Source organism: Erinaceus europaeus, chromosome 14 (assembly GCF_950295315.1).
Source record: "Erinaceus europaeus chromosome 14, mEriEur2.1, whole genome shotgun sequence".
NCBI classification, from domain to species: Eukaryota; Metazoa; Chordata; class Mammalia; order Eulipotyphla; family Erinaceidae; genus Erinaceus; species Erinaceus europaeus.
Window position 1 is genome coordinate 31,373,302 of NC_080175.1, and position 25,283 is coordinate 31,398,584.

Genomic DNA, 25,283 nt, shown 5'->3' on the forward strand with positions numbered 1-25,283 from the left:
TTTTTCATCATTTTCAACAATCGCTGGGGTAAGCATCTGATCCCCTCACAGTGTGGCGGGAGGTGAGCAGTGGGGTGCCTGGAGCAGAAGGGCCTCAGCCAGCATCATTCCTGCACACCCTCCAAAGCCAATAGCAGGTTTCTGTGACACTGCAGATGTCAGAGCAGTACAAAAACACCCCACCCCCAACTCCTGGGGTGCTTTCTTCCTCTACCAAGGAGGGGTGTCTGCTAACTAATGGGCAGAGAACAAAGGGGCTCCTAATTGAAGACAGGCTGAAGGCTAGTAAAAAAGCACTTTAGCTGAAGATATTTACAGATGTGATCTTTAGTCCTGGAGGATTCTTGGGAAATGGGAAAGGTGCCCAGAAAAGCAGAAGGGAGATGTTCAGGCTTTCAAAAAAAAAGTGAACCCCCAAAAGAAAAGGCAGTGAGCTGGCGCCCAAACCCCTCGAGCTTCTTCAGCAGCCCATTAAGGTTGAGGGATATGGGGAGAGACCTCCGGAGGCAGACGCTGCCCTTGTGATGCTGAAGGCCTGCTGGCGGCAATGCTGAAGGGGTCCCGGGGAACGTCAGTCTGGCAGGTGCCTGCTGCAGTGCCAGTGCTTCACGCCCCACCAGGCCTGAAGGACAAGCAGGCTTCAGCCCCAGGCTCTCATCTGACTTCTTCCCAGCACAGCACAGACACCAGACTCCCTGATGAGAAGCAGGGCTGCAGGAGGGGGGCCTGGCAGCCCTATCCAGCTCCATCAGAACCTTCTCAGTACACAGCCACTCTTTTCTGAGCCTCAGTGCCTACAGAATGGGGCTTCTGGGGCTCACAACAAGGGGATCCCCTACTAAGAACTGCACAGCACCTGGCCACGGGATCCCTGGAGACCTCAGCACAGTGGTCATATGCTGAGGCCTGGAGACTACATGGCGCAGGCCTGGTTAGCAGGCCATTTCCCAAGACTGTCCTGTGCCCAGGGTGGACTCTGCCTCTCCCTGCTCAGGACTTATTTCTCTGTTTAGAAGTGGCCCAGGGCCAACTACGGCAGCTGGGCTCCAGCTCCTCCTCTCTTCCTGCTCTTGCCCTGCTCCTCCCCCACCTCCAGGCAGCACAAAAAGCTAAGCCTGAGTACAAGGCAATTCCTGGTCTGGGACTGGGCAGAAATGTATGCAAAGGGTCTCAGCAGGGCCCTGGGTGCCTCCCCCTGCCATGCCTGGAGGAGAGCTCACTTGGACACCAGGGGACACCTGAAGCCCGAGTATGACGCAGTGGTCATAGGAGCAGGTAAAGTGGGCTGAGCCAGACTGATGGGCAGGTGGGGAGATCAGAGGGACGGCCTGGAGGGGCCCTTCTCAAGCAGGAGCAGCAGTGGACAGCCCTGTCTTTGAGCAGGAAACCTGTTGTGTGGTCTGAAGCAGATTCTTCTAGAATTATCAGGGAGCATTAAGTGATCTGAGGGCTTCTCATGTGTCTTCTCATGTGTCTCCTACAAAATCAGCTAAGTTGCAGCAATAGTCTTGGACATTATATGGTTGGAAAGAAAAGGCCCTGGGACAAAAGATCCATGAGATCTAGCCTCATTCCAAGTGCCCTGAGTTCTGACCACCACCATTTCACCACTGAGGCTGCCCACTCCCAAAGGAACTAAAACTGTTTCATGAAAGGGAAATCAGGGCGCAGGAGGTAGCTCATCTGGTAGAGAACACTTTACCATGGGTAAGGACCTGAGTCTGAGCTCCTGGTCACCATGGGAAGGGGAAGCTTCATGAATGGTGGAACAGTGTTATGGTGTCTCTCCTCTGTGTCTGTCTCATCTGATCTGAAAGGGAAAAAAGTACAATGAGCACAATGGAATTGCAAAGGTATAAAGTCCAAGAAAGGAAGAAAGGGAAGGAGGGAGGGAGGGAGGAAAGAAGGAAGGAAGGAAGGAAGGAAGGAAGGAAGGAAGGAAGGAAGGAAGGAAGGAAGGAGGGAGAGGGAAGAGTGGACAGACCTGGTATGTTAGAGCACAGGATTTCCAAGCCTGAGGCCCCAGGTACAATCCCTAGCACCTCCTGTAACAGTGCTGAGTGATGGTCTGGTCTCTCACCTCTCTGTCTCCACTCAAATAAATAGATGAATACATCTTTTAAAAAAATAGAAATGAGTCTCAAGGATCCCAGGGTATGTCTTCTAAGGGTGACAGCCCCATGCCCCCACATGGCACATCTAGAGCACTTGGGGATCCTGCTCACCCCCAGTGCAGAGCACCCCGTTCTGGGCAACTGTGTAAGGATACCAGGCCAGGAGCAGGCTGCCTTTCCTCAAGGCCTTCCATTCACTAAGGGCCTTGCATTTCTGCTCTGCCGTCATTTCCAGCTGAGCCTATCCAGAGAGACAACGATGGGCTGAAAGAAATGCTGTAGCCCTGCCTGTCTGAGCGCTTGTGCATTTGGCCAGTTCTAAAAGCAGCCACACGCTGGTGAATGCTTTGCTCTTAGCTCTCCAGGGAAAGGCAGGACTTCTACACATGCATGTGTTTACTATAAAGGCTGCTGGGAAAGAAAGGGGGCATATGAGTTCACAGGTGAGCCACGCAGTGCTCTAAACTGCAGCCCACCAACTGATTCTTACTGAAGTTCTGTGATTTTTGCCAAATTTAATTCCAAAGGATAGGGAAGGTTGCTAGTTTGGTTTTGTGGAGTTGCTCCACACCTCTTTTTTTTTTTTACATTGAGATAGAGAGGGAAAGATGCCACAACACCAGTTTCCCATGTGGTACCAGCATTCCAACCTGGGCTGTGCACACTTGGCAATGCAGGCACCCTACCTGGTAAGCTAGCTCCCCAGCCTTGACGTTCTTTCTCCTTTAAAGAGTTGAACAAAGTCATCCCTGGGAGCCAACCTGAAGATGACCCAAAGAGCCTGTGGAGATACGGTCCCTGATCTGTGCACCTGGAAGTTAGGATGCAGAGGGCAGAAGATGACTGTGGGTGTCATCTCACCTGCCCCACACTTGGAGAGCATCTGATGCCAGTAGCTGCAGCCCTCAGGTTGGAGGAGTCAGGGTCAGAGCAGCTCCTCTCAGCCCCCTGACTGCCTCTGAGGCTCCCCATAGACTAGCGGAGCCTGCGGAGCCTTCAGAAGCCCCAGGAGGAGCAGTCAGGATGGCGCAGGGGGAGTGGAGTGGTGGAGGGTCCAGAGCAGTGAGATTTTTGACCTTTGTCATTTGAGGCTTGGCTGTGTATTTACGGGCATGTATGTATGTGATGACTAAACTGGAGCCCGTTGCCTGGAAACCTTTATTCGTTTCCCAAGATTTATGATAAGTCCCAGTTCAAAGACAAATAGTAGCCACTTAACATAAGTCTGCAGCTTGACATATATTATTGGCTGTTCTTCCTGCTATACTGCAGGACCCAAGCATCCTCTGGAGATTCCTGGTGGTTAAGAAGACTTTCCTAGAGCCATGATCTGGGAAACAGAAAGATGTCAGGCTGCACCCAGTATAGCCTGTCTTCTGTGCCCAGTGAATTTGAAATTGAGAGCAGGGTTTTTCAAACAGGAGCTTGTGTGAGTGACACCCAGCATATTGTTTTTGTTATTATTGTCATTTTCTTTAAATTTTTTTAAAAATTTATTATTGGATAGAGAGACAGAGAGAAATTAAGAGGGAGGGAGGAGATAGGGAGAGAGGAGGCCAGGTGGTGACGTGCCTAGTTGAGCACACACACTACAGTACATAAGGACCTGGGTTCAAGCCCCTGGTCCCCACCTGCAGGGGAAAAGCTTCATGAGTGGCGAAGTAGAGGTACAGATGTCTCTCTCTCTCTCTCCCTCTTTACCACTCCTTCCCCACTCAATTTCTCTCTGTCTCTATCCAAAATTAAATGAAATTAAATTAAAAATATAAAGGAGAGAGACACTGGCAGCACCACTTAGTATTTTCTTATGAAAAACTTCAAAATTATGTAAAGAATATACCAGCCAGTTTTTTTTATTTAATTTTTAAAAAGATCATTTTTACTTATCACATGACTTGGTAAGTTGCAGCCAGCTGCCTTTGGGACCCTAGGCCGTTCCCCGCCCCCATGCAAATGCCCGTCGAGGCAAGTAGCCCCCCAGAGGCAAGAAATGTTTTTTTTTTCAGATATGGCCCCCTCAGGCCTTCCCTTGGCAACATGCTGGTTTTGGTTATATATGTTTCTGTTCACCCCACACCCTTGATACTATAGTCATTTAGTTAAAAAGAAAAGGGGGAATTGTCGTATGCTTTACATTGGCTTGTTCTAGCCCTCCCCCTCCAAGAGAATTGGATGAGTCCTGTTAATTTCGCGGGCCTGCTTGGCCCCGCCCCAAGGGACCCTGGGAGAGGGTTCCGGAGTCCTAGAGTTCCTGAGTTCCCCAGTGACAGAGTTCCTGAGTTCCGGAGTTCGAGAGTGCGAGGGTGCGAGAGTTTCTGAGTTCGAGAGTAAGGGAGAGGGTTCCTGAGTTCCAGAGTAAAAGAAAGAGTGCTTGCGCCGCCGCAAAGAGACAGCAGAGTTCTGTTTGGTGATTAGTTTGTCTTAGTTTATGAATAGTTCCTCCTGAATAAAGAAATACAGCTTCCCTGCCCAGCCGTTGTCTCCGCGTCTCTGTTACCCGCCGTGAAGCAAGCCAGCCCGACCAGAGCCTTCCGAATTTTAACAACAGTCATCTACTGGCACCTCGAAAGATTCAGCTGGACTTCTGCCTCCAGGGAAAGACGTGTCTATAATCTAGACAAATCCTGCCCCACTCCAGGCCACCCCCCCCCCCTCAGGCATTCTCTGCTCCAGAAGGGAGTCCCCACCAGTCCAGAGCTTAAAAAAACTTATTTGCTATATCATTAAATTTAAATTGATTCAGTTATTATGAAATAAGCAGAATGAGGAAGAGAGATCCTGAACACTGCTCAGCTCTGGCTTAAGCTAGAGCTGGGGATTGAACCCAGGACCTCTGGGTCCTTAGGCATACAAGTAAATTCTCTAAGAGACTGAGCTATTTCCTCAGCCCAACCCTGGGTTTTCTCTGAGAACAAGTGAGGGAGGTGGCCTGAACCTGCCTGAGAGCCCCATGCAACAGCATGAACCAGGAGCTTGTGAGAAACCCTACCCTGGCTCCCAGCCTGTAGGCAGACAGACTTTCTGGGCCAGGCTGTCCTGTAGCTTTTGAAAGCCAGAGGGGCCCTTTTGTTTGAAGGGCTTGACATGGGACAGGGGATCCCAAGTCAAGCTCAGGGATCTCCACCCAGAGGCAGCCCTTGAAGATGAAGCTAGGTGTGCTAGGTGTATCTGCTTCATTCCAAACTATTTCTATTTTATTTGAGGGACACTGGGGTTTAACAAAGGCAAACGCATGTGCATAAAACCTCATGGGGCATTACTGTAAACTACACTGGGGCAAAGCAAGCTGCCAACCCCGTGACCCTTCTTTTTCCTGCTGAGTAAATGCAATCCATGCCCATGTGGTGACATCCCAGGATTTTGGCCAGGCTGTGTAGGGCAGCTCTTTCTGGTGACCAAGGATTGTCCTTAGCCCCAAGAAGTTCTGGCCTAACCAGGGTGACAAGAGTATGTTCAAACCAAAGCAAAAACCAGTCTTCTGATTAACACCCAGACTGGATGCTTTAGGGCACAGTTAGATGCTATTCCAGCACCCAGGTCCAGGCAGAGGAGGGGGTCCCCTAAATTCCTCTCCGGGATTTCCCTGGGCTCAGGGACAGGAATGGAAGTGTTTCTTCCTCTGATAGTCTAATCTTTTCCGCTGTCCCTTGTCTCCTTACAGGACACAACGGGCTGGTGGCTGTGAGTACCTCTCCCTCCTCTGCTGATTCTTTGACCCCAGATTGAATGTGAGGAAAGGGGCTGTGATTATGGGAGAGAAGGAAGGACAGACTGACTACTGTTGCAGAGCAGTAGCTTGGGGCGGGGGCTGGAGTGGACACTGCTACAGTGAAGGGGGCCATCCAGGGCTTAAATGTCCCTTGTGACCTTGAAAGAATCAGAAAGTTTTCAGGATTGAGGTGCTGAGAAGCTGGGAAAGTGTGTGACAAAATGGCCAGGGGCAGGGGGTGAGGTTGGGGAGGGCCCTCTGGCTCTGGGTCAGCATAGAGTCAGTGTAGAGGAAGCCCTGGAGCCCAGTGAGCTCTGGGCCAGCTGCCAGCTGGGGCAGTAAGAGCTCCACAGTCCAAAGTGCATCATGGGAGCTGGACTGTCAGCGGTGCCCAGGCTTGCTTTCAACACTGCAACTTCTAGGTCCCTGGCTAAGTGGGGCCAGGGCTGCCCTCAGGCTACACTTCTTGTGCCTGCATATGAGCAGGTTATCTGTAATCCAGCAATCAGAAATTGAAAGCACTGATTTTTTTTTTCCTGCTCTCAGAGCCATCACTTTTTTTTTTTTAATTGGCGGGGGGTGGGAGGAGGTTGTAATGGTGCACCTAGTTGAGTGCGTATGTTAACATGGAAGGGCCTGGGTTTGAGCCCCTGGTCCCCACCTACAGGGGGAGGAGGGGAGTGATGACACAGTCCTGCAGGTGTCTCTCTTTCTCTTCCACTACACTCCCTTTTTTTCCCTCCTTATTTCTCCCTGTCTCAATAAGAAAAATAAAGTAAAATAATAAACAAATAAATACACTCGAGCTCCAGCAATAACTCTAGTAGTAAAAAACAAAGAAAAAAATCTATTAGTAATTAAATAATAGTTTACAAGATTATAAGATTATAGGAGTATAGTTCCACACCGAGCCTACCACCACAGTTCTGTGCCCTGCCCCCACTACTAGAGTTCTCACAGTCTTAGAGATAGTTTGGCTACAATGGTTTTTCAGCTCTGCTGCTTTCTCTCTGGGGAGGTGAAGGCCACCTACTTGGCTTTGGGGGCCGTGGGAAGATGAGAATACAAAGGGCTCCCTGGCAGACTTTTTGAGGGGGTTTAGTGTCCAGAGGGCCTGGATCACTAAGCCTGACTCCCAGGTGGCTTAGTGACTAGAGGTCAGTTCAGGCCTACATTTGCAGGCCTGGTGCCCCCCTGCAATTAGAGCCTCTTGTGACACCTTAGTGGAGAGTGAGAGGTGTCAGAGGGTGGGGTGCTATAGGCTGAAATTCAGGGGGCCACTGGGACTTGCAGGAGGGAAGCTCGGTTCATCTGGGAAGGGGAGTTTGCTGGTTTTTAAAAGGTGTCTGGATTGAGTGAGCTAGGGGAAATGAAGGCAATGGCATTCCCAGGGGCAGGGACAGCATGGGCCAAGGTCAGCACACCTGCCTTCTAGTGAGACCCCGAGGCTGCCCTGAGATGCCAAGACTCCCTAGCAACCTAGGGACCCAGTGTGTACCCCACCTCCCAGGCAGCGTACCTGCAGAGGCTGGGGGTGAACACTGCGGTATTTGAGAGACGCCATGTGATCGGGGGTGCAGCAGTCACTGAGGAGATCATTCCAGGTGAGCCCTGAGAGGTGGCAGGGTGAAGGGGGGCGGGGTGTGTGCTGTGACTGCTGGTGACTGTCTCCATCTGACTTGGTTTCAGGGTTTAAGTTCTCCCGGGCATCCTACCTCCTCAGTCTGCTGAGGCCACAGATCTACAAGGACCTGGAGCTGAAGGTAGAACCCCTCCCCTACATCGTTTCCAGAAACTGGGGGCTGTTGCATTCCAGTTTATTTTTATGGACCTGATAATTGGAGAGCTCCACAGGGCAGAGCTGGGGACCCTGGCCCGTGGAAGCCACCCACTAGGGCTGCACGTAGGAAGGTGTAGGCCTCAGGGTGACAAAGCTCGCTCTTTTAGCTGTCTAACTTTTAAGTGAAATTTCTCAATTTTTAAGACATGGAATGAGCAAGACAAAAGCCTCCTGTGCAGATGCCCACAGACCAGCCCTCAGGGACAGAGTGTCATTGAGTCACATAATGGGGGTGGGGGATCTGGTAAACTCATCAGGATAGAGATCTTGCTTTGTTGTGGGTGTGATCCAGTTTTGAGCCTGATTTCTAGTGCACTGAAGGAAGCTTTAGTGCTGTGGTGTTTTTTCCTCCTCTCCTTCTATCTAGAAAAAGTTGGCCAGGAATGGTGAAGCCCCACTGATGAATTTTTTAAAAAAACATAAATAATCTGGGAAAATAGAAGTTTCTGAAGGGGTACAGACCAGTGGATCTGCAACAGGTGAAACCCCTCTCTCAGAGCACAACTTTTAGAACCATATCCTTTAAATCTGCCACATTTCTGATCCTGTAGACTTTCCACCCTAGCTGACTATTCATGCTGAGCAATCATAGGGGTGAATCAGAGGACGGTTCTGCTTTCATTTTTATAAGTGGTGAACTGCATAATCTAAAAAACAAATAAACAAAAAAAAACCTAATGGTTATAAATTAAGAGAAGGTTCTGGAGTCATACCAAATTATTCAGGTTCAACTAATTACACTTGAGACAACTCTTAGGTTCCTTGTTGGGGGGGCATTATTTATTTTTTAAATATTTATTTATTTATTGAGGGGGCTAGGCGGTGACACACATGAGTGAGCACACATGTTATAATGTGCAAGGACTCAGGTTCAAGCCGTTGGCCACTACCTGCATGGGGAGGCCCTCACAAAAGGTAAAGCAATGCTATAGGTCTCTCTCTCTCTCTCTCTCTCTCTGTGTGTGTCCCTTCCCTCTAGATTTCTCTTTTTCTCTATAGAAAAAATACATAGATGGGAGTCGGGTGGTAGCGCAGCAGGTTAAGCGCACGTGGCACAAAGCACAAGGACCGGCATAAGGATCCCGGTTCGAGCCTCCGGCTCCCCACCTGCAGGGGAGTTGCTTCACAGGTAGTACAACAGGTCTGCAGGTGTCTATCTTTCTCTCCCCCTCTCTGTCTTCCCCTCCTCTCTCCATTTCTCTCTGTCCTGTCCAACAACAACAACATCAATAACAACAATGTTAACAAGTGCAACAAAAGGGAAAATAAATAAATAAAAAAGAAAAAATACATAGATAAATTAAATGTTAAAAAATGAATAAATGTTTATTTGTAATAGTGGCTGAAAGACAGATACCTAGAACACTGCTCCACCACTTGTGAAACACCCACCTTACAGGTGTGGTTGGGACCTTGAACTTTGGTCCTTGCACATGATAATATGTAAGGTAATATGTGGCTCTACCAAGTAAGCCACTAAATGGCTCCAATTAGTAAAGATTGCTGAGCACGTGCCCCTACAGGCCCTAGAGAGGCAGTCAGGTCTACAAGGTGTACAAGGGAGGCAAAGCTTCTGCCTTTAATGAAAGAACCTCAGATAAGTGCCACCTGAAGTGAGGGAACTACAGCAATATGACAACAAGGGTCTGGAGGTCCAAGAAGTCCAGCCCAGACTGTTAGACCAGAAATGCCTCTCTACACAGGTGCCAAGTTCAAGTGTCAAGAATCTGAGCAGAGTGTTCTGCTGAGAGGGAAGTGGAGGTGGATATACAGACACGAGGAGGAAGGAATCTCAGTGTGGTCAGTGCAGACACCCTGAAGGACTGCAGATGGGGGTGAGGGTGGGGGCAGGGACTGGCTGAGGCAGGACCTTATGGGCTGTGGTGAAGGGACAGTGGAGAATTAGTGAAGCCGTGAAGGTGTTTGATTGGGATTTATGACTTTAGGAGAAGTCAGTGTGGAGTATGGTGGAGATGACTGGTCAAAAGGAGATTAGTGAGGCAGCCATGGCATTTGGCTTTCAAAATGGCGGCTTGGGCTAAGGGGCAGTGGAGGTGTAGAGAAGTGAACAGCCCTTGAAAATGGGACTTGACCATGGGTGGTGTTAGGTTCCATAATCCAAGAAATTCACCAAGAGACCAGGGTGATGTAAAGACAAAGAGCTTTATTTACTAGCCAGGGATAGGGCTAGGGCTGAGAACCCACAGCTGTATTGGGTGTTCAACCCTGATTACAATTTCTGCTGGGCTTAAATAGGGCTCAGGACAAAAGGCCTACGTGACAGGCATCATGTTAGTTTAGTTAAAAAAAGTTTTTCCCAGCCATAGCAGGAGGAGGCAGGGAATAGGGGCTGCACCTTTGGTTATCTCCCCCTTCTGTCTGGTCAGCAGGATGTAGCAGGTTAGGGAGTTGCCTTTGTTAATTGTCTCTCCTCAGCAGGAAATGTTTCTTTAACTTATTCTTGTCAAACAAGTAGTTTACTGGCCTTTCCAAGGGGCCCATTTTCTGGAATTTTACTTTTTTAACCCTTTTATTTCTGGAACAATGTTTTATCTTCTAACATTTTCCCCTTCTCTGTGTCTCCTTTAGCTAATCTTAGCTAAGCTAAATGTCTTCTGTTTCTTTGCTCAAGGATTTCAGTAGGCTTGGGGCCCTCAAAACAGGGTTTAGGCCTGATTAGTTGGGGGCGGGGGTTGCCAATTTTATACCTGGAGGCAGATAGTAAATAGCACTCCTGAGTCTTTCTCAGTAAACTGGATCTGTATCTAGTTGCACCTACCCACCGGGTGTGCCTTCTGGAGCAGGCAGCAAGTGACAGGGTCCTCTCTATTGTCCATTGGGCATAAATCCAGATCTTAGTGATCTGAAGTTCTCCACACATTTAACTGCAAATATAATCATTTTTAACTGGAGGTGTCCATGACTTCTGGTCCTCACAGTCTTTACCAGATTGCAGAGGTCGAAGTTTAAGTCTGGATTCCAGGTTCTAACTGGGTGGAGTCTCGTCTTGAAATGCAACCACGTCTCTGGTGTCCCGATGGCCATGTCAAGTTGAGGGGTTGATGTGTCCACTTCCCGATAGATTGAGGTTTCCAACTCCCGATGCCTACCACTGGTGGCTTCTGTTGAGCTAGTGACTGGTTCTTCTCAAAGGCTCGTAGCACAGCATTCTAATTTGTCCTGTAATATAGGCTGGAGATCTGTAAGAACTTAGTAACAGTGGTGGGATGGATCAGAGAAAAGAGCATCACAGATCATGACAGCAGTAGTCTGCCAAAAGCCATTTCAAAGGGAGACAGTTTGTTTCCAAATGGGAAGCAGAATACTCTCAGAAGGGCCTGAGCCAGGAGCGATACCCATCCCCTGCCAGTTTCAAGGGTTAATTTAGTTAAAATCTCCTTAGGGTCTAATTTACCTCTCTACCTGCCCAGAGATATGGGGCTCATTAGCACAATGAAATTTCCAATATGTTCCCATTTCTTGGGCCACTAACTGAGACACAAAAACAGTGAATGCCAGCTCATTACCAGAACCAATGGTGAGAGGAAACTCTCTACCTGGGCACTATTTTATCTAAAAAAAATTTTTTTGTTCACCATCTATGCCCCTCAGACTTTATTGGGTAAACCTCTACCCAACCTGAAAATGTGTCTATAAATATCAGCAAGTACTTATACCCAAAAGTCTCTGATTTTACTTCTGTAAAATCTATTTAGTCTCTAGTCCTAATCTCTCGCCCATCTTATCTTTTTTCTTACTGTATCTAGGGTCTTTTGGAAGCAGGGAGTCTAATAGAATCAATAGTAAGGCTGGCTCTGCTTGCTGTGTAGCTGCACAAGTGGCTTCATCTGCCCTCCAGTTTCTTTTCTGATGTCCAGAACAATGGATCACGGCTGCTTCTTGCAGGGTCCATGTGGCCTCTAGTAGGTTCAGTATCTGGTCCTTGTGCTGGATCTTCTTCCCAGTGGAGATCAGGAATTTTTCTTCTCCATGTGCTTCATGCACATGTCATGTAGCAAAGACATACCTCTTTGCAGCTTTTTTTGGGGGGGGGCAGGATCCGTCTCCAACATCAGGGTGGCAGGGTTCAGGCCAATGGCAGCACTGAATTTCACTCATGGCTGGTCTAGGAACAGAACTTGGTAGCAGGTTAGGTGGGAATTGGACTTGCCCCAGTGATAGCTTGTCTGCTTTCCTTACCAGTCGTGCCACAAGTGCTATTGTCCTCAGGCATTTTTGTCCATCCAGCAGCCACTGGGCCCAATATTTGACAAATAGGCAATGGGTCTGTGCCATGGCCCAAGTTTTTGGGTCAGCTTATGCCTTTAAGTTCATCTACAAGCAGTCTAAATGGCTTGTTGATAAAACAGCCTTTCTTCTAATGTCCTTTTTCTTTTCAGTAACATCACTGATCTTTCTTTGCCCTTAGCCCCATCTTTCTGACTTTTCTTTTCCCTCTGGGCACTGCCCCAACTTTCTCTTTTTTTCTTTTCAAAGTCTAATGTCAAAACATTTACCAACTTTTAAAAAAAACCCTCTGAGCAATCTCTCAGCTTTTCTTTAAATCTTTCTGTCTTCTGTAACTTTTTTCTAACGTCTGGGGCAGATTTGAGCAACAAAAGGCCAAATTTAGTGCCATTTTATTTACCTTAGAGAGATTTGTGGGCCATTTTACTGCCCCTTGGAGACCCCCTAAGAGAACCTGGCAGTATGATTGAAGGGGTATCACTGCTGCAGTCGTACAGTACATTTGTAACCAGTAAGACATACACAAAACCAAATTAGGAGTTTACCAAAATTGACAATCTAATGACCAGAATTGGCCTATATATCTCTATACAATTTTAGAAGGTCTTTTTAACAAACAGATATACCAGTATAGTATATAAAATCAATACTCAATGTGTTGACATGATAAAATGATTACCATTTTTAGCATTATTTTAAAACTGTTTAAACAATTTAAGCACACTATAACTTAGTTTATTAAGATCGTTACTCATTACAAAGCTATCATGAGTAAGCATAGATATAAAACCCTTAATAGATTTTGCCCCTTAGAATTCTAATATGGCAACTTAAAAGGCTAAAATAAACCTCATACTTTAAAATAATAATTTTGTTAAATCAGGATTTGCCAAAACAAATCAATCAGACCAGAAACACCATGTATTAACTTATCAAGAATAAACCTCTGACAGTGTCTTAAAACAAACCAGATAATTTTTTGTATTATTTCTAAATAGGGGAGTTATCTCAGTAACAACTTTATCAGAAGGAGCAAGTCACTGTGAAAGCAAAAGTAACTAACTCATGAGTAAGATAAAAAAAATCTCTTAACAAGTTTCAAAGTAAAAAGTTTCAACTGGAACATTTTTGTCTATATCAGACATAAAACTCTCTTAACTTTTTGCCTAGTCTCTCTTATGTTTTAATATCTAGAGTATTTTTCTCAGAGAAACCAGGGGCACACTTTTTGAATAAAATGTAATAAAAGGTTAGCTATATAGCTCTACAGCTAGACAGCTCTATATACATTTGATAAGTTTTATTAAAAATTTTTACACATCTCATTTATCAGAGCAACATCTTTCAGGCACAAACATAACCATTGTGTTATCTTTCTCTCACCCAGGCCAGTTTTGTCTCTTTAGTTGAGAAGGTATTTGCCTTTCTTCCATTTGTCACACAGAAGACATATCTTCAGTGTGTGACACCTAATTTAAAGAGGCTCTGTTTGAATTTTAAAGAACATAAATTTAAAAGTTATCTTTTTAACCTCTTTTAGCAGTTTTCATAACCAGGATCTCTAAACCAAATTCAGTCTAACTAATTTTTTTTCTTTAAACTTTAAACAAACTCTAATTACTTAGAGAGTTAACACACATCAGTGACAATGCTTTTTAAAACATCTCCAGTGTCAGACAAATGCCAAATTTGCTGTGGACCAATATCCACAGAACAGTCCACAGGGCATTTTGGTACCTTCCAAAATTTACCGGAACTCTTTCAGTTAAATATAGATAGTTTGCATATCAATTTGGAGATGAAGAATTGTCACATTAAATACTTAAGACTTTAAATCTTTAGCTGCCTTAGCAAATTAATTTTTACCCTTATATTACCACATAAGAACTGTATTAAAAACTCTTTTTTTAAAAGAACTTTGATAAGAATGCAGCTTTAAAGTCACTTACACTTTTAACCTTAAGATTAACATTTCTCAGGCCTTAAAAACAAACCTAAAACACGCATATAAACATGTAAGACATATCATAGTCACCTTTTTATCATTTACATATCTGGGCTGATTACTTAAGGGAAAAGAGCAGCTTTTAACCAGTACAGACACATCTTAACAACATATCTGGTAGAACACAAATTCAGATCTGCACTCCCACAGTTTTCAAGATGAAACATCTCACTTCTTCTTCTAGCGTTTGCCCTTCTTTCGTAGCCAGTCAACAGCGTCAGGTTGAGCCTGATGTAAAGTTTCGAGACCTCCTTTGAATCTGGAGAGGTGGCAGTCGTTGACTATGTGGGTCATAGTCTGTCTGTAGCCGGAGGGGCAGTTCAGGTCATCTCTGGCTCCCCAGCTATGGAACATAGCGGCGCACCGGCCATGGCCTGTTCTATAGCGATTGAGGAGGGCCCAATCATAACGAGCTAGGTCAAAGCCGGGTTGACGCTTGCAGGGGTCTGAGATGAGGTGTTTGTTCTTTACCTCAGCTGACTGCCAACTCTGTTTCCACAGACATCTCACTAAGATTTCATTTCATCTCACAAGATGAAACATACACTAAGATTTTTTTAACCAACAGCTCCTAGGACAACCTTAACTAGCCCTAGAAAAAACAAGGAGGAATAAACAAATTCCTTCAGCTTCTCTCCACAAGAAGCCCAAGAGGCTCAAGGACTGTTTCTGAACATCTCTAGTCAGCTTAACTTCACAAAAACTCTTGTGCCCATCTTAAGAGTTACCCTGACCAAGTTTCCTCTAAAATGGGTCACACACCAAAGAATTCAGTCATTTGAAACACTCACCCACAAAACATAGGTTGTCAGTCAGTGCTGAAGATCAGGCTAGGTCCAGACCAAAACAGCAAAAGGCCAGGAATTAGTTACTCTAAAGAGAAAAGCTAAAATTACCAGGAGCCTGTTCTCCCAGCTGGGGAGTATCAGAAACCAAACTCTAATGGAAGAGGAGAGCAACGAGAATATCTAGTACAACAATGATTAGGATAACAGACAACAGGCAAACTCAGCTTCTATGAGTGGTCAGAAAGCTTTAAATGTTGGGGAGCTCACAAGCCGGCCGGGCGTTCCCCTGCGGCTGGGACCCAAAAGGTGGGCAGGGAGGGAACTTGACAGACTGACAGACAGATGGCCAGAAGGGGCCCGGTTCAACTGGGTGGCCACCCCCCTTCTACACACCCTCACTGGAGTGGGTAAAGCCACACGCACTTTAGCACTAGCACCTGCCCGCACTCACAGGCCCGTCCCAGGTGACAGCTTCCCCGAGGCAGGGAGGAGGGTCGACCCTGCACTAGAGCTGCTGCCTAGCCCGGCTCCCTGCCGTCTGTGACCAGCCCACTGGACTCCTGTGCGGGTGGGGTGGCACCCTCAGGGTCCTGTCTGGGCCGTCCTGAGGACACACTTCTGCTACTCAGGCTTAATAGAGAGACAAAGACAAGGCAAAATTCAGTTGGTAACTTTAGGCCAGAACCAAATCTGGTCCCGTCGCTCTGAGATAATTTTCTAATGTTGACCAAGAAGACACAGGGACACAAAAAACACAGAAACACATCTTACATTGAAGGTGGGCCACTCTGAGGAACAAAAAAGTCATGAGTTTATATTTACGCATTCCTACCCCCAAACTATGAGCTCGGGCCTTAACTTCACCCATGTGCCCAGTAACCAGGTCCAGTGGGGTAGATGCCACCTGGCCCATTCCTGCAAAGTGAAAGTAAGTGAACACGAAACACAGACTGACAAACAGACAAGACACACACAGACAGACAAGCATGCTTAATCAATCTGATATTAACAAAAGTCTAGACAATACCTAACACCCCAGATTCCACGTCGAGGTCGTCAGGGCCCTCAGTTCACCCAGATTCCACGTCAGGGTGGCCCTGATTTCACAGGCTCCTTTTGGCCCTCAGTTTAGCTTATCTGGATTCCACGTCAGACTATTAGCTACAATGCACTGAGGGTGCCAGTGGGAAGGTGAGAACGTCTTCTCCACCTTCCTGTCAGCTGCCATATGCAGAGCGTCCCCCTAGGCTTTTGCCGACTCCAAAATTTAGGCCTATACCGGCGTCCCAACGCCCTGAGCATCCAACACCCCATGGGTACCCTAGTCCTCCGGAGTTCCTAATATTAAAAGCTCAGCACCCTAGTCTTATTGATGAATTCCAAGGACCTCGAACGAGCCCCCAGATGTTAGGTTCGGTAACCCAAGAAATTCACCAAGAGACCAGGGTGATGTAAAGACAAAGAGCTTTATTTACTAGCCAGGGATAGGGCTAGGGCTGAGAACCCACAGCTGTATTGGGTGTTCAACCCTCATTACAATTTCTACTGGGCTTAAATAGGGCTCAGGACAAAAGGCCTCCGTGACAGGCATCATGTTAGTTTAGTTAAAAAAAAAGTTTTTCCCAGCCATAGCAGGAGGAGGCAGGGAGTAGGGGCTGTACCTTTGGTTATCTCCCCCTTCTGTCTGGTCAGCAGGATGTAGCAGGTTGGGGAGTTGCCTTTGTTAATTGTCTCTCCTCAGCAGGAAATGTTTCTTTAACTGATTCTTGTCAAACAAGTAGTTTACTGGCCTTTCCAAGGGGCCCATTTTCTGGAATTTTACTTTATTAACCCTTTTATTTCTGGAACAATGTTTTATCTTCTAACAGTGGGATGCCAAAATTTAGGGAAGGCAGGACCTATGCATGTCTCCCAAGGTTACACCGGGGCAGAGAGATCACTAATTTAAGAGACACCAAGCTGGAAGTGCTTGCAGTTTAGAATCAAGAACAGTTTCCCTTCTGGTTGTTAGAAGAATTCTGGAGGAATCCTAACCCCAGGTCCACCAGTGCTTGAATCTACTTCCACAGAATGCTCAGTCTGTGGTGATTCTGCCATCTGGAATGACTCTAATTTGGGGAAACTTAAGCTTTAACTGCAGGGGAGCTCTTTTTTGGTTTCCCATGTTTTCCTAAAACTTCTACTCCCGGATGTTGTTTCTGCATCATACCTTGTCTCCAGTGAAGCACTGGTTTATTCAGTCGACAGAATTTGTACTGACTGGGTTGTCACTACTGCTGGGTATATAACACTGAGTGGAAGAGAGCTTCAATTCTAGCTGGGGGGCAAGGCGGGAAGAGGCAATTAGGCAAGTGGTGATAAATATAGCAGAGTGAAGGGGCAGGATGGTGGAGTAAGCAGGGAAACCTCAGCAATAAGGCATCTGAACAGAGACCTCAAAAAGTGAAGGAGCTGGCCAGCTTCCTAAGGAAAGATATCTCTAAGAGGTCAAATTCATCAAGATGTATACAGTAGGGGCTGGGTGGTGGTGTACCTGGTTGAGCACACATGTTACAATGTGCAATGACTCAGGTTCAAGCTCCCGGTCTCCACCTGCAGGGGGAAAGCTTTGCAAGTGGTGGAGTAGTGATGCAGGTGTCTCTGTCTCTCTCCCTCAGTATTGCCCTCCTCCCTCTTGATTTCTGACGGTCTCTATCCAATAAATAAATAAATAAAGATAGTAAAAAAAAAGATATATACAGTAAACATATTTTTGTATGCCAGTCATGCCCCAATTAAGAGGCTTAGAAAAAGAGAAGTCTTTACCAGGAACAATGAGTCTTCGTGGAAATGGCACAAGACACTTCTGTCTCTGTCCCTTCTTTGAAAAAGTAGACATACTCTGGGAAATTCTGTGTGCTAATCAAATATTTGTAAATCAAATCAAGTTTTAAATGCTTCAAGGGAACTTCCACTTAAAATGACCCTGGAGTAAATGAGTCTGCAAAGTAAATACCACTTTTTGATGTGAATAATTTATCTACCTTGTAACTATGGATTTTTCACATAACCACTAATCTGTTGTGTCTTCTTAGATTTTCATTATTTCTGCAATGAAGGGCAGCTATAGCCTAGTGCCAAGAGCCAGGGCTTTGGAGTCACAGAAATGTGGTTTTGAAATCGGACCCACTTCCCAATGTCACCTCAGGCTCATTCTTGCTCACTTTCCTGAGCCTTTGTTGCTGCCTTTGTGCACTGAAGAGGATATGTTTAGAGAGTATGAGGGCGTTGCTGGAGACACTGCACACACCCTCAGGCAGGGGAGCATGTATGGTTTGACGTGGTATGATTTGTGGTGTGGCATGACTTGGGGCCCCAGGGGAGGTATAATACAATCTGCCATAAGATGATTGGGAAAGAAAAGTTTCATACACTTCCATTAAAAATTCAGAACCAGGGGAGGAGGGTAGACAGCATAATGGTTATGCAAACAGACTCTCATGCCTAAGGCTCCAATGTCCCAGGTTCAATCCACCGAACCACCATAAGCCAGATCTGAAGAGTGCTCTGGTAAATAAATAAATAAATAAATAAATAAATAAATAAATAAATAAAATATAAAATAAATAAAAAATTTTTAAAAATCAGAACCGGGAGTCAGGCAGTAGTGCAGCAGGTTAAGTGCACATGGCACAAAGCACAAGGACAGGTGTAAGGATCCTGGTTCGAGCCCCTGACTCCCCTCCTGCAGAGGAGTCACTTCACAGATGGTGAAGCATGTCTGCAGGTGTCTATCTTTCTCTCCTCCTTTCTGTCTTTCCCTCCTCTTTCCATTTCTCTCTGTCCTATGTAACAATGACAACATCAGTAACAACAACAACAATAACTAGAACAACAATAAAAAAACAACTAGGGCAACAAAAGGGAAAATAAATAAATATATATAAACTTTAAAAAAAAATCAGAACCATACTCACTTTGGAAGCACATACACAAAAACTGGAGCGTCACAGAGAAGATCAGCATGGTCCCTGCACAATGATGCCATGCAAATTCATAGTGTTTCATATATTTAAATGAAAGGCAAATACCAATGATCTAACTTGTAAGCGGGACATAATACATAGGAACAGGGTGGGGGAACACGAAGTGAAACGTGGTCTGAGCATGGTATATGGCTTCAAAGCAAAGGACTGGGGGGGGGGGAAGAAGGTGTAGGAAGGGCTGGAAGAGAACTTTGGGGTTTTAGTATATAATGATGTGTCAATGACTGAATTAACCCCTTCATTAAAAATAAAAAAGTCAGAACCATCAGAACCAGCAGCACATGCCTTGTGAGCCTGGATGCAGGTACCTCAATGGTTGCAAACACTATCAGAAAAGGGTCAAGGGCAGAGGTCATGTCTCCAATCAAACATTGCCTATATGTTTGTGTTCTGCAGAAACATGGACTCAGGCTTCATCTTCGGAATCCCTACTCCTTCACCCCCATGCTGGAAGAGGGGAGCAAGGCCCCCAGGTCCCTTCTGCTGGGCACAGACATGGTAGAAAACCAGAAGCAGATCGCCCAGTTCTCCCAGAAGGATGCCCAGGTAGGACGAAGCTGTCAACCGCCAAGCACCTTCCCTGACCAGCCCACAGGAAGCTCCTGAATGTACTTGGTCAGAACTGCCCTAGTGCACATTATCAAAGGGCTCCTCCATCTAGCCTGGGGAGTGCTCCGCTCTGTGCTCACAGATAGGAACAGAAGCGGGGTGGAGGTCATTGTCTAATCCTTGTGGACACTAGACACCTTCAGAGTCATGTGTGGCCAGTCTGAGGTTGCTGTTGAGTGACTTGGTGAATTTTCAAAAGGGAATTCACTGGCATGTGCTTAGGCTTTCTATCCACTCGTGCTTTTGTGGAGAATTCCATGTGGTTATCAATATTACAGCACACAAAAACCAGAGAGAAAGAGAGAGGTGAAGGGAGGCTCTGAGACAATTAAAGATAGAATAAACTGGGTCCAGAATTCTGAATACGGAAGTTATACTAAGTACTCATTCGAGTTGGCATCAGTCCCCTGGAAGTCCGAGACAAGACAATGCCTATGGTGGCATGTGGGTCTGGTGACAGGAAGTGCTCACATCTGATGGATAATGCCCCACCCCCTGTATTGAAATTGTACTGTCAAAGTTGTGCTGGGTATCTTTGTATATATCAGTCACTGAATAATGTAATGGGCCTGCTGTTAATTAGGTTTGCAGAAAGCTTCTTTGAGTGGCCATTCTGGTGGTAAGCCTAGATATAAGCTGAAGGCGTGGCATCAACTCATATCTCCATAGAGATGCTTGTATGAGAAGAACTGGGCTCAGGAGAGCCTGGTCTCTCTAGCCAATGGTTTCCAAACTATATAAAGACTTGGGTCACTAGAGAAGCTGTGATCTTAAACAAAAACAAAAGCATTTATTCTCTATCTCTATGTCTATAACAGAAAGAGAAGGTGAGAACTAGAGCATCTCTCTGGCACACACAGTGCTGAGGATTGGATTTGGGACTTAATGCTTGAAATTCCACTGCTTTATTCACTGCACCATCTCCTGGGCTGTAGAACTCTGATTTTTATTTTCTTTTATTTTTTAGAGGATTTTAAATTTAGTTTATTATTTCTTAATTTTTTAATTGGGGGATTAATGATTTTCAGTCAACAAAATAAAATACAATAGCTTGGACATTTGTAACATTTCTCAGTTTTCCACATAACAATTCAATCCCCAGTAGGTCCTCCTCTGTTTTCCAGGACCTGAGCCCTCCCACAACCCCATCCCAGAGTCTTTTACTTTGGTGCAATACACCAACTCCAGCCCAAGTTCTGCTTTGTGTTTTCCCTTCTGTTCTTTTTTTTTTCTTCTTTACTGGGGGATTCATTATTTACAACTGACAATAAAATACAGTAGTTTGTACATGTGAAGCATTTCTCAGCTTTCTTTTTTAAATTTATTTTTTATATTTATATTACAGAATTACATGGCGACAGGGGTTTGAATCCACAGCATTCCCACCACCAAAGTTCTGAATCTTCACTCTCCCCACTGCAATCCACCACACAGTTCTCCTAAAGTTGTAGACATGGACCAACCATCTTCTCTACAACTATCTGTCCACATTTATATATAGCTGCCCCTTCTATTTCTGATTCAATTCTCTCTTCTCCTCTAAGCCACTCATATGTCCCTCTCCTTTTCCTTCTCTCTCTCTGGGTGCTGATGGAGCTGGAGTGCAGAGTCCTCTTATCTTCATCCTATCACTTCTCCCCTGCTGTGAAGCGACTCCCCTGCAGGTGGGGAGCTGGAGGCTTGAACCAGGATCCTTACGCTGATCCTTGCACTTTGCACCATGTGCGCGTAACCCACTGCGCACATGGCCCCCGTCATTGCTTTATGGAAGGGCCCACAAGATGCTATTCCTTATGGAAATGACCAGTGTAGAACTCTTATTTTTAAAAACTGATTCTCAAGTGGATCTTTGCTGTGGTTTGGGGACTATGTCCTACTGCCTCTCTTCCTAAATCTTACCTGTTTTAGATGTAGTAGAGATTTGCAGGCCAAGGCCAGGACCTGAAACTGGAGCACAGAGACTGTGGCCTTGTGTGCGAGTAGCTACAGTAGCAGGAAACAGAAGTCAGAATCCACTCTGGAAAGTCAGGAGCTCAGATTTTAGTTTTATCTGTGCACACGGTCATATTAAAGGCCTGCCTTAGAGTTTTCCATTCAACTTCACTTTTGTCAAGATTTCACCAATATATCTCAATATAACTTGTGTGTGTGTGACACAGGCCTCAGACTGAACATGCAAAGGTGACTGGGTGTCTGGCTGGTGTCCATAAAAATCCCACATGGCTGTGGATGCCAGTCAGACACCCACTCACCTTTATGTGTCCACATACATATTTCTATACCCTTGAATGGAAAGCAAAACACTTAAAGCAAGAATCAAGCTAGACCCCCAGGTCCAGTGAAGCAAAAATAGGTGTTGTGACCTGACTGAAAACAGATTCTATTGTAGGTGTTTGTGAGTGCAGCTGTGCAGGCCTTGTCCTACCGGTGACAAACAGACAAAGGGATTTTCAGGCAGGGAAAGAAGGAGCAGCCGGCTGATCACGGGGGAGGAGGTCCTATTCTCAGTAGTGATAATTGGAAGGACAAGGCAGAGAGGACTTAGAGAAGTTTTATGTTTTGTCACAGAGGTCACATCCTAGGTGTCTTATCCATAGTTCTTTGTGACTGCTAGCTGGTCTTGGCCAGAATTAACCCCTAGTTCCTGTCAGCCCCCAGGCTGTCTCTGTCTCTTGCCTGTTGTTAGCACACAATTTGAGAACTGGGAGTAACACAGCACAGTCAGATTGGGATTCAGGCATAAGGCCCCACCAAGGCTGTGCTGGAGATGCAGAGGGCCATATGGGGATGCCATGGAGAGAAAGCATAATGCAGGTAATGTCTAGGTAACTGGACCTTGACTCTGGCCCCTCTGTTCCAGGCCTTTCCCAAATATGAGGCATTTATGAACCGCCTGGCACTTGCCATTGACCCTCTGCTGGATGCAGCCCCCCTTGATGTGGAGGCACTCCGGCGGGGCTCTCTGCTACAAAGGTTCAAGTCGTTGTCCACACTCACACCCCTGCTGCGGGCAGGTGAGTCGGGGCTGCTGGGTCACCTATGCAGAGCAGAGCCCATTCCTCAATGGGCCCCCCAGCAGCCTGCCTATGGGAGCCATGACAGGGGGCCGTCTGGAGCATTTTATTAAGGACTCAGCCTGGTGCACACTAAAAATAGAGCCTGAGGCAAAGACTTGCATGGACAGAGTTCACTTTGAAGGGCGGCCTCAGGGAAAGGAGTGGAACTGGAAGTGTCCGTGTGTGGGAGGGGTGTCACTGCAGGAGGTGCCGCTGCATTGGCCACCACTGTGGGGGACAAGGTGCAGGGTCCTGCATGGACCTCCCAGGAGCCAGATGAGAGGCATGCGAGGACCATTCCCAGGAGGGAAAGGGGGGGACTTTTGTGCATTGGGTTCTGCTCCCCATTAGTCAAAGGTTGCCCATGAGGCACTGTTTGCCTTGTGGGGTATTAGCTTCTGGGCTGTGCATCCACGGGTGCCTTGTGGGTTCCCATGGGCACCCAGCCTTGCAGGCAGAGAGGAACCAAAGAAGGAGGGAAGGGAAGAGGTACATCTCATGGGTTTGTGTTGAGATGCTGCTGGCAGCACTGTGAAGCCTGCGTGGAGCGAGTCTCCATGGCTACGACTAGAATAAGAGGCCCCAAATCTCTGAGACCCCATTCAACAAGGCTGCTAGACTGGGGCTCAGCGAGAAAATATTTTTGTGATCAGTGACGCCTACTGTGGAATGAGAAGGGAAGTTAAGCTCAGCATGTGATTATTTCCTACCCCCTCTCCTAAGCCAGAAAGACCAGTTTAGCGTCTGTATTCTAGAAAGAGCCTGAATCAGTTAGCTGTGCTCGTAAAATTGCTGTGTGACAGACAGCGCCCGTAGACCTCACTTAGCATCCTTGATAAGCTCTTATAAGCTTAATGGAACCAGGTCCTCAAATAATGTTGTCTCTCTCAAAAATCAGCCCGGATTGTTTCTTTTTCTCATCAACATGATGACGAAACGGTGCTTGAACCAAGTGATGTTATTCGAGGACTTGCTATACAAAACTCCAGTGGCATATAAAAATAAACACATCTTTCTCACATGTTTTCCTGGTTTGGCTGATCCCAGATGGGCTGAGCTGAGCTCTCCTGGTTCCAAGCATGTGTTTGGGGCAGGTCAGCTGGAGCAGCTTTGCTTCAAATGCCTTCACCCTTTGGAAGCAGAGACTGGTGCTGACGTGGCCTTCTTACCTCCAGGCAGACGCACAGAGGGCAAGTGTAGGTGTGCAGGCCAGTACTAAGCCTTTGCTTGGATAACAACTGTAAAGTCCACTGGATAAGTTAAGCACATAGATGAGCCCAGTATCAAGGAGCAGAGTAGGCCAAGCTGGCCACAGCAGGGAGCAGTGCAGAGTTACATAGCAAAGTGAATGGCGCCAGTAAGATCTGCCACCAACGCCAAAAGTAGACATCAATTCCTATGTTACTAGTCCCAGTAGCTTTGTGCAATAAGCATGGAGTGAACATCCATGAAACACATTTATTGAGCAACTACTATGTGCCAGGCACTAAGCCGCTTAGCTACAACTGGGAGAGCTCATGATCTCTGCCTCCAAGGCCTTATCATCTGGGATTTCCTTTCTTTCTCTTTTTCCTCTCCTCTCCTCTCCTCTCCTCTCCTCTCCTCTCCTCTCCTCTCCTCTCCTCTCCTCTCCTCTCTTCTCTTCTCTTCCTTTCTTATCTTTTCTTTTCCACCCTTTTCTTTTCTTTTCCTCTCTTCTCTCCTCTCCTCTTCTACTTTCTTTTTTATTAGTGATTTAATACTGATTTATAAGATAAAAGGAGTATAATTCCACACCATTCCCACCACCAGAATTCTGTGTCCCTATTTCCTTCATTGGAAATTGTGTTAGTTTTCGCAAGATCACAGATGCAGGTTGACTATTATCCTTATAATTGCCTGTCTGTATTTATATGTATTTGCCCATTTTTGTATGGTCCTACCATTCCTTACTTTCTTTTCTCCTCCTCCTCCTCCTCCTTCATCTTTTTGCCTCCAGTCACTGGAGCTTGAATTCACCACTTCTGGTAGCCATTTTTTCCTTTTTAATTTTTTTTAGTTTTTTAATGTTTTTATTATATTGGATTGAGAGAAAATGAAAGAGGATGGGGATACAGAAAGAAAGCTAGACACATGCAGACCCTCTTCACCACTCTGTGAAGTGTTTCTCCTGCAGGGGCTCAAACCTAGGTCCATTTCCTTTCACACAGTACTCTGTGTGCTAGGCCAGATGCTCCACTGCCTGCCCCTTTCTCTTCCTTTCTAAGTCACATCTACTACTTCTGAATGTCCTTCTTTCTCCCCCGCCCCCAGCTTCTCTATCTGGGTTCTGATGGAATTGGAGTTCAGAGCCTTTCGGTCATCTTTCCCTAATATTTCTCCCCCTCTGGGAGTATGGACCAAAATTCTTTTTGGGGTGCAGAAGGTGGGAGTTCTGGCTTCTGTAGTTGCTTTTCCACTGGACATGGGTGTTGGCCTCCAGGTTCTTTTCTGAAACAGAATCAGCTGAATGGATTAGCCAAGGCAGCTATCTCCCTGGGATGTGGATCTCACAAAGTTCAAAGTAAGAAAATAATGTACAATTCAGAAAAAAATTCCAACATGATAACATGATGCTTACAGCTAAAATACATTAAATGCAAATATAAAGCTTGCAAGCATTTGATGTGTGTCATTTAATCCTCACAGTAGCTCTTGGGGTATGAAATATTACTTCCATTTTATAGACAAGCAGGCACCAAGATTTCCAGTGTGTTTTCTTATTCCTGTTCTCATTTATGTTCTATTCATCTGCTCTTTCAGGTCACATCCTGGGAGCGCAGCTGCCCCAGTATTACCAGGTCCTCACTGCTCCAATTACCAAGGTGAGGGGCTCCCCAGTCTTGGGCCAGACCCTTTGGTGGGTGTCTA

At 46.1% G+C, this 25,283-nt stretch overlaps 1 protein-coding gene and 1 non-coding gene across 2 annotated transcripts in view; both read left to right on the top strand.

Annotated features, from left to right (window-relative positions):
- Positions 1-1,088: 1,088 nt before the first annotated feature.
- Positions 1,089-25,283, top strand: part of PYROXD2 (pyridine nucleotide-disulphide oxidoreductase domain 2) — a 35,273-nt gene continuing 11,078 nt past the window's right edge. The window contains exons 1-7 of the mRNA XM_007534151.3: positions 1,089-1,275; positions 5,776-5,795; positions 7,334-7,427; positions 7,513-7,586; positions 19,126-19,275; positions 22,199-22,352; positions 25,176-25,237. Coding sequence (XP_007534213.1) covers positions 1,155-1,275; positions 5,776-5,795; positions 7,334-7,427; positions 7,513-7,586; positions 19,126-19,275; positions 22,199-22,352; positions 25,176-25,237 — 675 coding nt within the window. The 5' untranslated portion in view covers positions 1,089-1,154. The remainder of the gene's footprint in view (positions 1,276-5,775; positions 5,796-7,333; positions 7,428-7,512; positions 7,587-19,125; positions 19,276-22,198; positions 22,353-25,175; positions 25,238-25,283) is intronic.
- Positions 18,653-18,757, top strand: LOC132532895 (U6 spliceosomal RNA). The gene has a single exon (XR_009544816.1). It is a non-coding gene; the product is annotated as a U6 spliceosomal RNA (small nuclear RNA).